The 17,960-nt window shown below is 34.7% G+C and overlaps 1 protein-coding gene and 1 long non-coding RNA gene across 2 annotated transcripts in view; one reads left to right on the top strand and one right to left on the bottom strand.

Moving 5' to 3' along the window:
- Positions 1-123: 123 nt before the first annotated feature.
- LOC111703111 (uncharacterized) lies at positions 124-2,671 on the bottom strand. Its single transcript, XR_002765556.1, has 3 exons — positions 2,593-2,671; positions 2,345-2,406; positions 124-171 (listed from the first exon to the last, which is right to left on the bottom strand). It is a non-coding gene; the product is annotated as an uncharacterized LOC111703111 (long non-coding RNA).
- A 2,295-nt stretch (positions 2,672-4,966) lies between these two features.
- LOC111702963 (zinc finger SWIM domain-containing protein 6) overlaps positions 4,967-17,960 on the top strand; it is a 33,492-nt gene continuing 20,498 nt past the window's right edge. The window contains exon 1 of the mRNA XM_023474794.1: positions 4,967-5,684. Within this exon, the coding sequence (XP_023330562.1) occupies positions 5,336-5,684 (349 nt within the window). The 5' untranslated portion in view covers positions 4,967-5,335. The remainder of the gene's footprint in view (positions 5,685-17,960) is intronic.

Here is a 17,960-nt window from a genome sequence, read left to right as displayed (position 1 = left end):
ATTGCAGATAAAATCATAATTTCATAAGAATTTTTATAACAGTTAAAAACAATCTCTGCATTGTAAAATTCTTGTATGAAAATTTAAGTGAAAAAAATCGAATTTAAAAAATCTAATTCTGTTCCTGGGTCGAATAGTCTCCAAGTATCTTTCCGTAACAACCATTCCAACCTAAACATGTTTTATCTCCATATTTTACTTCAATTAAATAAATGCATAAAGGAATTCAATGATATTTCAAACTATGAGTTCTGTTAGATCAAGTATAAGTCTAAGTTTGGAATATCGAGGGTTTACACCATCAGGTTGTTAAAATATAAAGATTAGAAAATTTGTGTTTGTTGCAAAAACTCAACTCCTTTATTGCCAGTCACGCCAAACAGTAAATTGAAATGCACTGTTGACATGAACCACATAGATTGTAGCATCGATCAATGTTATCAAAAGAATCCTATTTCGACATATCTAACACACAATATTTATACTAAATTAAAAACTGGTTAAACGACCTAGAACTGAATTTTACGATCTAAAGGTTAATTTTGGTCTTTCGTTTTTTTATATCAAAGAAATTTCTTTGTTTTCAGAGAAAATAGAATAAATTCAACGCTGCAATCTACAAGAATATAAGTTTGTTAACTAAACTTAATAATTTTCGTTTAGTTGACTCTGAAGTCTCATCTTTTGCGGGTAACCCTGTACCCTGTACAGTGTTCAGTGTACATACATACATAAAAACATAGAAGCCGAGTGGTATTTAAATTATACATTTGAATTAATTATTTCTAGCAAAACATCTGCTCTTCCTTCTAGATTTATCAATATTTTATATGCTTGCATTGTGTTTAGATTATGCGAAATGTGTGGAGAGGGGGAAAATAAACTAAATAAAAAGATATCGTTTGTAGTACAGACTCAAAACAAGATGTACTGCAATGTTAGGAACTATTTGATTTTCCAGAGGTATGAATTAATGAATAGAAAGAAGTATAGTTCAACTACAAGACTAAGAGTTCAATGTAGAAGTATTTATTTCGACTATCCATCCCTAATTTAACCACTTTTCTCTATTCATACACTGCATCTCTTATCATCTCTGATAAAAATAAAATTAATGGAAACATTAGAAGGATTCTGTTTTTTCCCGTTCAATCACAAGATTACAGTTATATATTACTCTAAAACCGAAATGAAATGATTTTATGTCAAGGCATCAGAACTGAATATAATATTATCCTGTGCGTTTGATCAGAACTGTATATAATATTATCCTGTGTGTTTGGATCAGAACTGTATATAATATTATCCTGTGTGTTTAATCAGAACTGAATATAATATTATCCTGTGGGTTTAATCAGAACTGTATATAATATTATCCTGTGTGTTTGATCAGAACTGTATATAATATTATCCTGTGTGTTTGATCAGAACTGTATATAATATTATCCTGTGTGTTTGATCAGAACTGTATATAATATTATCCTGTGTGTTTGATCAGAACTGTATATAATATTATCCTGTGTGTTTGATCAGAACTGTATATTTTCCTGGGTAAATACTTGATCAATCAACAATGTAAAATATTAAAGTTGGGTCATGATTATACCATGATCAATGATCAATAATCTTGATCAATTATACCCAGCACACTAGTACTACTCCTACCTGAAGTAGGTTCAATTGATCATACCTTGATCAATGATCATGTATATCCAGCACACTAGTACCACTCCTACCTGGATTAGGTTCAAGATCATACCTTGATCAATGATCATGTATATCCAGCAAACTAGTACTACTCCTACCTGGAGTAGGTTCAAGATTATACATTGATCAATGATCAGGTATATCCAGCAAACTAGTACTACTCCTACCTGGAGTAGATTCAAGATTATACCTTGATCATGTATACCCAGCACACTAGTACCGCTTCTACCTGGAGTAGGTTCAAAATTATACCATGATCAAGTATACCCAGCAAACTAGTACTACTCCTACCTGGAGTAAGTTCAAGATTATACCTTGATCATGCATACCCAGCACACTAATACTACTTCTACCTGGAGTAGGTTCAAGATTTTACCTTGATCATGTATACCCAGCACACTAGTACCACTCCTACCTGCACAGTAGGTTCAAGATTATACCTTGATCATGTATACCAGAACACTAGTACTACTCCTACCTGGAGTAGGTTCAAGATTATACCTTGATCATGTATACGATCATGTATATCCAGCAAACTAGTACCACTCCTACCTGGAGTAGGTTCAAGATTATACCTTGATCATGTGTACCCAGCAAACTAGTACTACTCCTACCTGGAGTAGGTTCAAGATTATACCTTGATCATGTATACCCAGCAAACTAGTACTATTCCTGCCAGCAGAAGATTCAGAACAAGATCTAAACAATTTCTTTTAAGTCATGATTATAAACACGATCTAACTAATAAAAATGATAATAATCATAATAATAATAATAACATACTAATAATAGTGAAAATAATGAAAATGATAATAATAATAATATTCCTATTGATAATAATTATACTAATAATAATAATAATAATAAAAACAAAAGAATATAAACCTGTTTTCTGTCTATGACTCAAGGCAGTGGAAGACATGCTTAATACAAAATAAACATTTTTTTCTGAAATTTATCAGCTTCGACAAATAGACGCAACATTATTCATTTTTTTCTTTCTCAAGTTTACATTGGAGTTAGAGCAGGCTAAAACTGGATACTAGAGATTCATTCATTCAGAACAGATATAAACTTTATATTTCACACAAATTTATGAAATTTTCTCGGAAAAGGCCATATTGGATAAAAAGAGATAAGTTATTAATATTGTCTCTTCTTATTTGTAAACCGTGGGCTGGTGTGAGATATTTCTTAGAAACATAATTTAGAGACAGACAATGAAAATTATTTTAATAGTCAGGACATTTAACAGAAAGGATATTGTAGATTGTAGATAGGACATTGCAAAGATAGGACACTTTAAGAATAATATTTCATAGGCAAAACATTTTATAGATTAATCATAACATTATAGATGGACATTTCACATGCAGTACATTGAAATATCATGAATAAGACATTTAATTTTATTGGACAAATTAAAGAAGACATTTTAAAAACAGGAAATTTTGCAGAGGATTTTGTTAGCTGAGGTTCATTTTTTTCCTTTTCCAAATTATCTTTCCAGATAGAACTACATTGTTGTTTTCACGATATAAGAAATCAGATTTTTCTTTGTTTATGAAATGTCTTATCTATAACATGTCCTATTTATATCATGTCTTTATCTATGAAATGTCCTATATAAAAATGTCTAACATATAAATCTCTATTAAATGTCTCGACATATAAGAAATAGACTCCTGACTCCTGAGATTGTACCGTCTATTGTTTGTGTATACTGGAGTGGAATGTATTACTGGGAAAGGTTGGGAAAGTTGGTTAGTTGTCTACCTGTCACTTTTACACTAGTTTACACTTTAGAGGGAAGGATAAGCTTTCCTTTTTATTTGAATAAAATGCTTATAACCTATTGTACTTTCTAGTTTTAAAATGTTTATAACCTGTTGTACTTTCTAGTTTTAAAATGTTTATAACCTGCTGTACTTTCTAGTTTTAAAATGTTTATAACCTGTTGTACTTTCTAGTTTTAAAATGTTTATAACCGTTGTACTTTCTAGTTTTAAAATGTTTATAACCTGTTGTACTTTCTAGTTTTAAAATGATTATAACCTGTTGTACTTTCTAGTTTTAAAATGTATATAACCTGTTGTACTTTCTGGTTTTAAAATGTATATAACCTGTTGTACTTTCTAATTTTAAAATGTATATAACCTGTTGTGCTTTCTAGTTTTAAAATGTTTATAACCTGTTGTACTTTATAGTTTTAAAATGTAAATAACCTGTTGGACTTTCTAGTTTTAAAATGTGTTTAACCTGTTGTACTTTCTAGTTTTAAAATGTAAATAACCTGTTGTACTTTCTAGTTTTAAAATGTATATAACCTGTTGTACTTTCTAGTTTTAAAATGTTTATAACCTGTCGTATTTTCTAGTTTTAAAATGTTTATAGCCTGTTGTACTTTCTAGTTTTAAAATGTTTATAACCTGTTGTACTTTCTAGTTTTAAAATGTTTATAACCTGTTGAACTTTCTGGTTTTAAAATGTATATACCCTGTTGTACTTTCTAGTTTTAAAATGTACATAACCTGTTGTACTTTCTAGCTTTAAATGCTTATAACCTGTTGTACTTTCTAGTTTTAAAATGTTTATAACCTGTTGTACTTTCTAGTTTTAAAATGTTTTGAAGTTGCAAAAGTGAAGCAAAATTTTGAATACTTTTACAGGTATATATGTATTTAAACAGTAAAATCAATATTTCATAGAAGAAACATAAAGTCGATATTTGTGATTGTGAAGAAGGGATCGGGAATATAATAAATTGGGACGCGGGCCAGGTCGGAATATATTTTATCATTGTACACTGTACGTCCTCCCTTGCAATATATAAGACGTGCAGGATGTAAAGGAAAATTTAGAATTGTTCGTGGTATTGGTCCAATATTTGGAAAATGGCCAAGCTTCAACTCTACGACAGAAAAATCCATTTCCTGGCTTTCTGCCTCTTCTATATTGATGAAATTTGGGCTTAAATCACGGGTCGTGACGGGATCCGACCCCTGTCGACTGGTTGCGTGTACCGTCACGTATGGGGTGATAGGATGAGGTAATTGTCCCCTGGCGGGTTATTAGTGCCGTGTCGGTACAGCACCTCCTGGGCAAAGGAAGATTATTAAATTCTGTCCGGTACAGCACCCCTGCAGCGAGGCTGGGGTTCCTCCTGTCATTATTGGAAAGTCGGGCCGGACCGCTATAATTTAGCAGAAAACATCAACTCAGCAGAGTCGAGGAAACACCGTGTTTAACACAAGCATTGGAAGCAAAGAAATAACGATTTTCCGATATCTAAAATTATGGCTTTTTAATCCAAATCTAATTCAATATCTATCGACTTGCGAAGTTTTTCTTTATGAAAAGATTCGAGGCAGAGTTTAACTGCAAAACATGATCTAAGCCTCCCCTAGACTGTAGTGAGTACAGGACCAGGTGGGATGCTCTTGCTCAGTAGTCAGTAGTGTGGAATCTATACCCAGAGAAGTATGTTAGTGAAATATTTTAGTATATTTTTCCAAATCCATGACTGGTTCATATCTTTGCAGTGAAAACATGATTAAACTGTGAAATTAGGTTGGTTTAGAGCTTTAACAGCTCATAGAGAAACCAGTTTGTTGTTTACAAAATAAGAATGGACGGATACAGATCTGGGAAAAGACATTGTTCCCACCGTTCAAGGGGACAACAGAAGGAACGAAGAGAACCTGTGAAAAAATCGGCTGCAAGTTTGCTTGATATAGCAGCCAAGTTTGTAGCTAAAACCCTCCCGTTCCAAAGAATCGAGGAACGGTTCCCGCGTATTCCAGAGCCTGTTCAGGAACGCCTGGTTTTCTGGGCGTTCCCACGAGATGAGCGGGATATTCGTATGTACAGCTCCCCCTGCGGAAACACCGCGAACGCGTTGGAGTACCAGAACTCCCCTTTTTGCCAGGGGTTAAGGTTACTGGAGCAGGGAGCTGTTTCAAGTGTTCTTCAAGTCGGTAGGTTAAATCTTATTTCTCTTGGTGCTAATCTCTCCTAACATTATAGGACGGACACTAATGTTGAGGAATCAATATTGGTGCCGGATACACTGTGCAGTTTAGTTTTGTATTCGTAGTATCAGGTTGCACTGCAACTCTAGTTTCTAGACCTTGCTCTACACTATACATGGAGTTTAAAGAATCTATCCTGTACTCTATATAATACCTAGAGTTTTAAACTGTACTCTAAACTAATCCTAGAATTCTTTACACTCTAAACTCTACCTAGAGTTCAAGGGAGATATTCATGTGCTCGGAACTATACCTAGAGTTCAAGGAATTCATCTTGTACTCTAAAAAAACCTAAGAGTTGAAGGAATCCTTCCTGTACTCTAAACTATACCCAGAGTTCAAGGAATTCATCCTGTACTCTAAATTATGTCCAGAGTTCAAGGAATTCATCCTGTACTCTAAACTATACCTAGAATTCAAGGAATCCGTCCTGTACACTTAACTATTCCCAGAGTTCAAGAGGTTCATCCTGTACTTTAATCTATACCCAGAGTTCAAGGGATTTATCCTGTACTCTAAACTATACCAAGAGTTCAAGGAATTCATCCTGTACTCTAAACTTTACCCAGAGTTCAAGGAATTCATCCTGTACTCTAAACTATACCCAGAGTTCAAGGAATTCATCCTGTACTCTAAACTGTACCCAGAGTTCAAGGAATTTACCCAGAGTTCAAGGAATTCATCCTGTACTCTAAACTATACCCAGAGTTCTAGGAATTCATCCCTCCAATATATCTTGAACCTCTGGTGCTAGGTTTGTTTAGTTGAGCAAACTTCTACAATATCCAACAATATACAATCTGCTCTAATACTATTAGTGTTTAGTTACGAGGCAACTCACGTAGATCTGTACCACGCCCCCCTCCCTAATCCCACCTCCACACCTATAAATCTGACCCCACCCTCTGCCGCTCTCCTCGCCAAAATTTCCTTCCATTTTTTATTGTAGTTCTGTTCTATTTTTGTTTCTCACCCTACCATTTCCAATCCTTCTTCGTTCTCACATCTTCTAACTTTCACATTTTTTATGCTTTTATTTCTCTTTTGTGCTTTATCTTCCCAAGACTTTATCGTACATTATTTCGCTTTTCTTGATCCTCCATCCTGCTTTAACTCTTGATCCTCCATCCTGCTTTAACTCTTGATCCTCCATTCTGCTTTAACTCTTGATCCTCCATCCTGCTTTAACTCTCCATCCTCCATCCTGCTATAACTCTCTATCCTTCATCATGCTTTAACTCTTGATCCTCCATCCTGCTTTAACTCTTGATCCTCCATCCTGCTTTAACTCTTGATCCTCCATCCTGCTTTAACTCTTGATCCTCCACTCTGCTTTAATTCTCGATCCTTCATCCTGTTTTAACTCTCGATCCTTCATCCTGCTTTAACTCTCGATCCTTCATCCTGCTTTAACTCTCCATCCTCCATCCTGCTATAACTCTCTATCCTTCATCATGCTTTAACTCTTGCTCCGCCACCTTTCCCTTACTCTTAATACTTCATCCTATTTTGTTCGTGATAAAATCCCTATTTCGTCCAATATCCCTCTCCTTGCTTATACATCCCCCCTAGTGTATGTTTATACATACATTGAGTATTTATACAACAGATTCTTCTCCATCCGTCCCTCTACATTCCCCTTATCTTATCCGTCCCTCTCAATTCCCCTTATCTTATCCGTCCCTCTTCATTCCCCTTATCTTATCCGTCCCTCTTCATTCCCCTTATCTTATCCGTGTCTCTTCATTCCCCTTATCTTATCCGTCCCTCTTCATTCCCCTTATCTTATCCGTCCCTCTTCATTCCCCTTATCTTATCCGTCTCTCTTCATTTCCCTTACCTTATCCGTCCCTCTTCATTCCCCTTATCTTATCCGTCCCTCTTCATTCCCCTTATCCGTCCTTGTTCCTTTCCCTTACTTTTGTTCACCATCTTTTCCGCCCCTCTTTTAACCCATCTCTTTCCTTTCCAATCTTATCCGTCCCTCCCTCATCTATTCTCGTTCTTACTTTCTTATCCGTATCCACATCCCTTCCTTTTATTATTGTTCTCTCTTTCTTTTCTCTTATTTCGTTCCGTTTCTCCGTTCCTCGCTCAACCCATTCATTTATCCCCATCTGAACCCTCCCTTCCCTCTCTATCCCTCCTTCATTCCTCCACATAATTGAAAAGATCGAACCCAGGGGAACATAGGGGAACTTTTCTGCCAAACCAGCATCCATTTTAGATTCTTACTTTAAACCCAACCTTATTCCATTTTAGATTCTCACTTTAAACCCAACCTTATTCTATTTAAGATTCTTACTTTAAACCCAACCTTATTCCATTTTAGATTCTTACTTCAAACCCAACCTTATTCCATTTTAGATTCTTACTTTAAACCCAACCTTATTCCATTTTAGATTCTTACTTTAAACCCAACCTAATGCAATTTTAGATTCTTACTTTAAACCCAACCTTATTCCATTTTAGATTCTTACTTTAAACCCAACCTAATGCAATTTTAGATTCTTACTTTAAACCCAACCTTATTCCATTTTAGATTCTTACTTTAAACTCAACCTAATCCAATTTTAGATTCTTACTTTAAACCCACTTCATCCCATCTCAGATCCTTATGGAGAATCTTACTCCTAACCCCAACTGTATTCCAGTTAAGAACCTAATTCCAACCACGTAGTTTCATTCCTTGACAAATTCTGCCTTTTTATAATTTTATTCCAACTCGGCATTTGGTTAAGAATCTTGGTATTGAAAAACTTTTTTCCCGGTCTTTTTTTGGAATTTTTCTTGTATTTTTCAATAGTTTTGCACTAGATCAAGACTAGTTTGTGAAACATATTTTTCTCCCGCCGTAATTTTCATCTTTTTTTAATTCCCTGAATTTTTCATTTTAACATTTGTTCCAACTCCTTCCATTTTGAGAACTCTCAACCCAATCCCCAATTCAATAATCTTGATCCATCCCGACTCTAGTGTCGGAGTAAGCATGATATCGTACCTTTATCTCAAGAATATGATTCAGCTCTACCCTTATATTCATTCATGCAAGGTGTCAAGGGGTTTATGGGAGAGGGAGGGATTTAATTAACAGAGGTCAGTTGAGTCCAAAAAATATAAACGTCCTACACACAGAATTAAATTTGTGATTTGAAAGTTGGATTGGTTTATTAAGTAGATTGCAAGATGCACAGTGGGCTGTGAGGTTAGTTAGTTTGGATATATAAGAATAGGGTGCAGGATACACAGTAGGTTGTGGAGTTAGTTAGGTTGGATATATAAGAATAGGGTGCAGGATACACAGTAGGTTGTGGAGTTAGTTTGTTTGGATATATAAGAATAGGGTGCAGGATACACAGTAGGTTGTGGAGTTAGTAAGTTTGGATATATAAGAATAGGGTGCAGGATACACAGTAGGTTTAGAATAGGGTGCAGGATACACAGTAGGTTGTGGAGTTAGTTTGTTTGGATATATAAGAATAGGGTGCAGGATACACAGTAGGTTGTGGAGTTAGTAAGTTTGGATATATAAGAATAGGGTGCAGGATACACAGTAGGCTGTGGAGTTAGTTAGTTTGGATATATAAGAATAGGGTGCAGGATACACAGTGGGATGTGGAGTAAGTTAGTTTGGATATATAAGAATAGGGTGCAGGATACACAGTAGGTTATGTTGTTAGTTAGGTTGGATATATAAGAATAGGGTGCAGGATACACAGTGGGTTGTAGAGTTAGTTATTTTGGATATATAAAAATAAGGTGCAGGATACACAGTGGGTTGTAGAGTTTGTTAGGTTGGATATATAAGAATAGGGTGCAGGATACACAGTGTGCTGTGGAGTTAGTTAGGTTGGATATACAAGAATAGGGGGCAGGATACACAGTGTGCTGTGAAGTTAGTTAGGTTGGATATATAAGGATAGGGTGCAGGATACACAGTAGGTTGTGGAGTTAGTTAGGTTGGATATCCAAGAATAGGGTGCAGGATACACAGTGGGTTGTGGAGTTAGTTAGTTTGGATATATAAGAATAGGGGGCAGGATACACAGTAGGTTGTGGAGTTGGTTAGTTTGGATATCCAAGAATAGGGTGCAGGATACACAGTAGATTGTGGAGTTAGTTTGTTTGGATATCAAAGAATAGTGTGCAGGATACACAGTAGGTTGTGGAATTAGTTAGTTTGGATATATAAGACTAGGGTGCAGGATACACAGTAGGCTGTGGAATTAGTTAGTTTGGATATTCAAGAATAGGATGCAGGATACACAGTGGGTTGTGGATGATTATAAATCACTGAGTTAAAAAGACTACGTCGTTTGAAGTGAAAAAAATATGCAATGTATTGTTATAATGTGTTCACTGCTGAAAGGGTTAACGTTAGGTTTAGGGGGGTATAGAGGAGGGGGAGGGGTTTCAAAGTACTAATCCTATGTAGTGTAGGGGGGTCGAGGAGGGGGGGGGGCAGGTTAGACCCATCAAAATGGGGTTCAAATATTTCCTCATCATGATTGGAACCTGGAGGATAATATTTTTGTTTTCAGGTTTCAGAGAAATAAAAACAAGGAATATATTGACTTGGTAAACACACAGTTCGGTTCAGACGTTTAGTTTTTAAATATGAGGGAGTGTTTGGATTGATTGGTTGAAATAATTTTAGGGTAAAGTGGTAAAAATTTTTTCAACGTAGGAAAAAAGGATGAAAATTGGATGAAAATAGGAAGGAAATTGAATGAAAATATGATGAAAATAGGATGGAAATTGGATGAAAATAGGATGAAAATAGGAAGGAAATTGGATAAAAATAGGATGAAAATAGGAAGGAAAAAAGGATGGAAATAGGTTAAAAATAGGAACGAAGCAGGATGAAAATAGGATAAAAATGGGATGAAAATAGGAAGGAAAAAAGGATGGAAATAGAATAAAAATAGGAAGGAAATAGGATGGAAATAGAATAAAAATAGGAAGGAAATAGGATGAAAATAGGATAGAAATGGGATGGAAATGGGATGGAAATAGGAAGGAAATAGGAAGGAATAAGGAAGGAAATAGGAAGGAAATAGGAAGGAAATAGGATGAAAATAGGATGAAAATAGGATGAAAAAAGGATGAGGATGGAAATAGGAAAGAAAATAGGAAGGAAAATGGATGGAATTAAGACTGAAATGAATATATGCGGAATAGTAAGAATGAAAGATAAATAAAAGGAAATATGTAATCATGTTCAACGTGGAGAGAATTGGGAACAAAACGGAATCTGGAAAGAAGTTAAAATGAAGAATGATTGAACTTCCGAAGGAGAAAACCTTGAATTATTTTGCGGTTATTTTATAAAGTTTGTTTTGTGGTTTTCAAGGCAGAAATACTGACTTTAGACTTCAGTGATAACATTTTAAAACAATATTTTATTATATCAAAAATATTATTTGAATGTGTGTTAAATTTAACATACAGTTTTATTCGTCAAACTATTTTGTTTTAAAAAAACATGTTTAAGTCCCCTAGCATTTGATTTACAAAAATCAACATCTTTATTTTTCTTGTTTTGCTTGAAGCTGGTTTTTCTTTATATTATTCCAAGTTCTCTATTTGAAACTAAACTGAACCGAACTGTCCGGTTTCAGTGAAAATTCCTCCAAACCTGATTTCAGCACTTGTTCCTCATTTATTCGATACATATGGATTCTATTTATACGAGTCAGACACTTACTTAGAGAATAGACCCCCCAATTAAATCCTTCTCATTTTTATTCATTCATATTTGTTTTTTTTTTACTTTCTTTTTTATTTCTTAATTTTTGTTCTTTATAACTTAGTTGCTTGATTCCTTAATAATCGTTAAGTTTTCTTCCAGTTCATTTATTCATTTATTTACTTTTTTTCATTTATAATTTTATCATTTCATTACTTTTTTCGGCTTTAGAAACTCACTTAACCATTACAATAGTACTTTTTTCTCTTTTATTTTTAAATTTGTTTCTTACTTCCTCTCTGCAGGGGCGTATTCAGAAATTTGTCTAGGGGGGACTTAAAACTTTTTTCTTTACAGGGGGGGGGGGCTCAGCANTATCTATCTATCTATCTGCTTGATCTAAACTGCAAGGTATGCTGGTCTCCCTAAACCAAGTATCTATCTATCTATCTGCTTGATCTAAACTGCAAGGTATGCTGGTCTCCCTAAACCAAGTATCTATCTATCTATCTGCTTGATCTAAACTGCAAGGTATGCTGGTCTCCCTAAACCAAGTATCTATCTATCTATCTGCTTGATCTAAACTGCAAGGTATGCTGGTCTCCCTAAACCAAGTATCTATCTATCTATCTGCTTGATCTAAACTGCAAGGTATGCTGGTCTCCCTAAACCAATCTTAAATCTTTTGTTTGTTTATCTTCAACCCTGCATTTATCTTCAATGCTAAATATTGTATTATAGTAGAACCCATCCTGGTTTCATACTCCATATGCTACTCTCCGGTTGGTTTTTGAGCCTGTAAATCTAGTTTGAAGAGAGTATCATCGTTATTTGCTAAACATTAGTTCAAGGTTTTAGCAGCTTAGTATTTACAGGTTCCAAGATTACCTTTCTTTTAGGTTTAAATAGCTACATGAATAGCTACAATAATATGTACAAGAATAGCTACACATTTTAATAAAAGTGTAAACACAGTGGTAGTACATTGGTCTTGGTTTCAAATCAAGAGTGTGATATATTAAGGTTAAGACAGAAAGATTATTTTTATAATTATTTTTAGATTGTTCTAGTTTTTTTAAACCAGTGTTTCCCCATGTTTATACTATTCCAGGTTTTATAAACCAATGTGTATCCAGGTTTATATTATTCCAGGTTTTTAAAACCAGTGTTTATCAAGATTTAGATTTTTCTATTTTATAAACCAATGTTTATTCAGGTTTTGGTTATTCCAGGTTTGATAAACAAGTGTTTATCCAGGTTTTGGTTATTCCAGGTTTGATAAATAAGTGTTTATCCAGGTTTTGGTTATTCCAGGTTTGATAAACAAGTGCTTATCCAGGTTTAGGTTATTCAGGTTTGGTTTGATAAATAAGTGTTTATCCAGGTTTTGGTTATTCCAGGTTTGATAAACAAGTGTTTATCCAGGTTTTTTTGGTTATTCGAGGTTTGATAAATAAGTGTTTATCCAGGTTTTGGTTATTCCAGGTTTGATAAATAAGTGTTTATCCAGGTTTTGGTTATTCGAGGTTTTAAAAACATATCAACGAAATACAGGAACTCTCTCTGTTCTTTTAAGCAGTATGGAGGATTCAAGATGTGATAAAAGACCAGGGTTAAGTGTTTTAATTTTCTTCTGGAATGTAGAACTACCTTAGTATCATGCATCTTGCATCATGAGTAGGTTTGATATTACATTCTCCAGTCTTCTGCGTCATGGAGGATATGGGAGTATGAAGTAGGAGTAGTGTAGGAGAGATAGAAGGAGTAAGTAGTAGGAGTAGAGTAGGGAGGATAGAAAAGTAAGAAGTAGGAGTAGTGTAGGAAAGATCGAAGGAGTAAGTAGTAGGAGTAGAGTAGGGAGGATAGAAAAGTAAGAAGTAGGAGTAGTGAAGGGAGGATATAAGTAGGGTAGGGAGGATAGGGGAGTAAGGAGAAGGCGTAGGGTAGGAAGTATATGGTAGAAAGATTTAGGTAAAAGAGAAAATTTAGGAACAATAGAAGATTTAGGAACAGTATAAGATTTAGGAACAGGATAACATGTATGAACAAGATAATATTTAAGACCAAGATTAGATTTAGGATTAGGATATGATTTAGAGACAAGATAAAATTTAGGAAGGAGAAGATGTAAAAGAAAATAAATGAACGAAATATTTATGATGGCTTAGGGTAAAGTTTATGAACGAATGTGAATATAAATAGAAAAGTTAGAAAATGAGTTAGAGGAGATGTTTGTATAATTTAATGATATCCTTCTCTATGTGGGAGTTTGAATAGTTGGCAAATCAGTTGAACATTCTATTCTTCTCTTTCTGGAACCAGCTCGACAAACCGAGCTGAGGTTTCGAAACCGTTCTGCCCTGATGCAGATTAAAGAGATCGGAGTAAGGATTATTCCTGTAACTTCACTCCAATTAACCTTTGATACGACTTAGTGGGACGGAGAGTGAGAAAGGTTTTTTAGTTTTCAGAGTCAGAGTTCGGTATAGAGGTTTCTCCAGTTCCAGTTACAGACTGAGAAATCGCTAAGGGTCGTGATCAAATATAAGGGTTGCCATTTAAATCCGGGCAGATTTAGAGAACTGGTAGATCAGGGGTTCAGAAGAACTGTAAAACATGGTTCAATAGAATTGGAGAGTTGGGTTGGGGTTAGGAGAGGTTTGGAGCATGGACGAAAATAAATGTAGATCAGGTATCACTTTGGTAAATAGAGGAGAATAAGAACAAGAATAAGGAAAGCTATTAGGAAGGTTTTAGGAGTAGGTTCACAGGTGATGAAGTAAAGGGAGTAGGAGCAAGGTTAGGAGAAGATCCGCTACGTTTTTTTAGAAACCTAGAGCGTATAATTGAGTAAGGATGATGAATATACCCAGACCCCTGTTAGTATACTCTATGCAGATAAAACGAAACTCTTGAAATATCTGTAAGGAGATTGAACCCTGAGAACTCGAACCTAATATTAGACTGGGATGAGGAAGAGAAGCTGACAGCAGGGGTTCATCGTGATCATCCTTAACCTGGAGAACAGGGGTTCATCATGATCATCCTTAACCTGGAGAACAGGGGTTCATCATGATCATCCTTAACCTGGAGAACAGGGGTTCATCATGATCATCCTTAACCTGGAGAACAGGGGTTCATCATAATCATCCTTAACCTGGAGAAATAGGGGTTCATCATGATCATCCTTAACCTGGAGAACAGGGGTTCATAGAGATCATCCTAAACCTGGAGAACAGTGGTTTATCATGATCATCCTTAATCTGGAGAACAGGGGTTCATCATGATCATCCTTAACCTGGAGAACAGGGGTTCATAGAGATCATCCTAAACCTGGAGAACAGTGGTTTATCATGATCATCCTTAATCTGGAGAACAGGGGTTCATCATGATCATCCTTAACCTGGAGAATATTGGTTCATAATGATCATCCTTAACCTGGAGAACAGGGGTTCAACCTGATCATCCTTAACCTGGAGAACAGGGGTTCAACCTGATCATCCTTACCCTGGAGAACAGGGGTTTAACTTATAACATGATCATCCTGAACCTAGAAAACAGGGGTTCAACCTGATCATCCTAAACCTGGAGAACAGGGGTACAACCTGATCATCCTAAACCTGGAGAATAGGGGTACAACCTGATCATCCTAAACCTGGAGAATAGGGGTACAACCTGATCATCCTAAACCTGGAAAACAGGAGTTCAACTTGATCATCCTAAACCTGGAGAAAAGTTACAGTTATCAAATTACAAACTGGCTTTAGATTGGTTTAAGACAATAAAGAAGAAATTTAACCCGTAATATTTGATAAACAATAAAGATTCAGCAATCGCATGAGCGATAATTTATTATTTTTTATATAAGTCTAGCTATAGGAATTTTGTAACTATTAAGTTGTTAAAAATGTTTAATTCCACAAGTGCACGAAACTTTTAACTAGTATTGCCGTAATTTAAATTAATGAAAATTCACAAAGGTTTAAGGTTTGATTAGAAATTGAAGTAAGTGGAAAATTATCTAGTTTTTTTTAATTTTTCCCGGGGGGTTAAAGTTGGGCTAGAATAACGTCAAGTCATGATGTTTCATGATATTCTCGTAAAACTGCATTCTGCAACGGATTAGGTTCAAGTAGCAAAAATGCGCGGAATTGCTGCGTTATCTTGGGAAATGCGCAAATCTGTAAATCTTGATATGGAGCGTGTAAACTTTCTCGGCCGCCTTTATCAAATTATTTTGACTAAATATCTGAATGAATAATTGAACTAAAACGTTTTGCCTACATATGTTTTAGAAACAAAAGAAGAGCTTGGAAAGCAAAATATGAATTTTTCAGTCTATTTAAAATTCATGTTCAAGTCTAAATATTTACACTATGACTAGAGCTTAGCAGAGTTCACCTTATATTTAAGTAAACAAACACAAATAATCATTTTAATGCGTTCAAGTAAGAATAAAATTATAAGAAAGTCTCGTGTACTGTAGGCTGTACCCTGAGCAAAGATATATAGTTGTGAACCCTAACCTGAATATTATGTGAGGTTTGAGAAGAACAAAGAAAAGATTCGTCTTTACGACCAGAGGAAGCAATTCAACACAATCAACACCCATTACCCAGCTCCCTTCACTAGGAAATAGGTTGGAGGGGAGGGGTTGTATTGCAGCACTGGGTCACGTCCATTTAAGTGTTGAGTAAGCCCGGAGAAGAGAAGGGTTTATGACCAACAGAACGGGAATATCTTCGTGACAAGTTTAGGTCTTAAAGGTGAGAGAGGTTGGTAATCTAGGCCAGTTCCGGGGACAAGAGGAAAGGGGGGTTAGATGATGGATGTTTTTGGAAAGGCGTTAGAAAAAATATTTATAAAATGATCATTTTGTTTTCTATTCACCCCTTACGTTGGTGAATAATACAAGGTACTAACTTCTAGTAGAGTAGAATAGAAATGATAAAAGTTCTGTGTAGAATAATAGAATAATATTAGTTGCGGGATATTCTTCAAGTTTATTATTATATCAGAGAAAATATTTTTCAAAACTACCTGATTTTATGTAAGTCTAAAATAATTTATGCAACTGCAAACACAACTCAAGTTTCAAATTAAATATTTAAATTTAATAGTTGAACCTACGAAATATTGGAATATATTTTACTAAGGGTTTCAACCTCGTTCCTTTATTTAGGTCAAACTTTTTTATGAGTCAAAATCTGAAATCAAGTTCACTTTTAAAACTCTCCATCTACCCTTGCCATTTCATCTGTCGTCACCATACCCTTGTAATTTTTGATGATTTGATCCAAGCCTTGTACTTTAAACTGGAAATACTAAAAAATTTCATGTTTAGTTAATCATAATATCCTGGCTAGCCGCGGTATACCGCATTTATATGATAATTATGTAAAATTATTATATATTTCATTTGTCTCTGGAATTCCCGCCATTAAGGAGTTAAAACAACACACTTATGCATTCTAACCCCGGCAAACTTTATCAATATGTTTAAATAATTTATCTATGGCGAACAAACGAATGAAAAATTACAGTAATTGTTGTAGAAATCGTAGAAATGACTAAAGTAATTATTTTAGCCCAGAATTACATATTGACAATTTTTACAGTGGCAACCAGAGAATAGTGGAATGGTTCATACTCGTCTTATAAATTTTACCAGGCCATATTGGTCTGGAGAATTCGAGGTTGAAAATTTTTTTCTCAAACTAGGTGAATACATTTTTTTGGTAAAATATTAGAAACATCATCACTTATCTTAAGGCAAAAAAATATATATTTTCTTGCTTCGTCCAACAATTTTTGTAAAATCTTTATTAGATTATTAGTTTTATTTAGAATAATTTTTTCTTATTAATAACACCTCTCAAAAATCAAAATTGATGGGATGTTTTGTAAAGCAATTTCTTTAAGAAGGATTTGCAAGACCATTTTGGACTACACAGCATCTGGCATAAAGAAAAGAAAGATTTTTCTGGTCAAAATGGCCCAAAATGTTCTCAAGAAATATATTTGTTAAAGGTTTTGAATACATAACATTTCTAAAATTCTTTTTGTCCTAATTCCCTTTAAATTTACAACTTTTCATTTATCCATTTATTGTGATTTAATAAATAAATTGTGTAGCACAATATAAGTTGATAATAATATTGTTATTATTAGCTGTCGTGTTGTCTGCATTGACTAAACCCTAAAATTGCATGCCATAACTATGCAGGGATTTTAGTATTATCTAATCAATTCTCTTTTATGTTATACTTTCAGATTTCGCTGCCCGCTACTTTTCAATCATTTTTTCTTGTAAAAACCGTATTATCAATATCCTATATTTTCTATCCATGTATTCTGGAGACCCTAATGTTTCCAAATAATGTCCTTCGCATAGAAGACCTCATAGTATCCCCACTAGGCGTCGAGATATTATCTTTTTTACTTCATATCCCCCTCCCCATCCTAGCTGGTTGTCTTTTATTATATCCCCCTCCCCATCCTAGCTGGTTGTCTTTTATTATATCCCCCCAGGA

Source organism: Eurytemora carolleeae, unplaced genomic scaffold, assembly GCF_000591075.1.
Source record: "Eurytemora carolleeae unplaced genomic scaffold, Eaff_2.0 scaffold17, whole genome shotgun sequence".
NCBI lineage: Eukaryota > Metazoa > Arthropoda > Copepoda > Calanoida > Temoridae > Eurytemora > Eurytemora carolleeae.
Note: the sequence above shows the minus strand (reverse complement) of the source record. Positions and strands in the feature narration are given on the sequence as shown.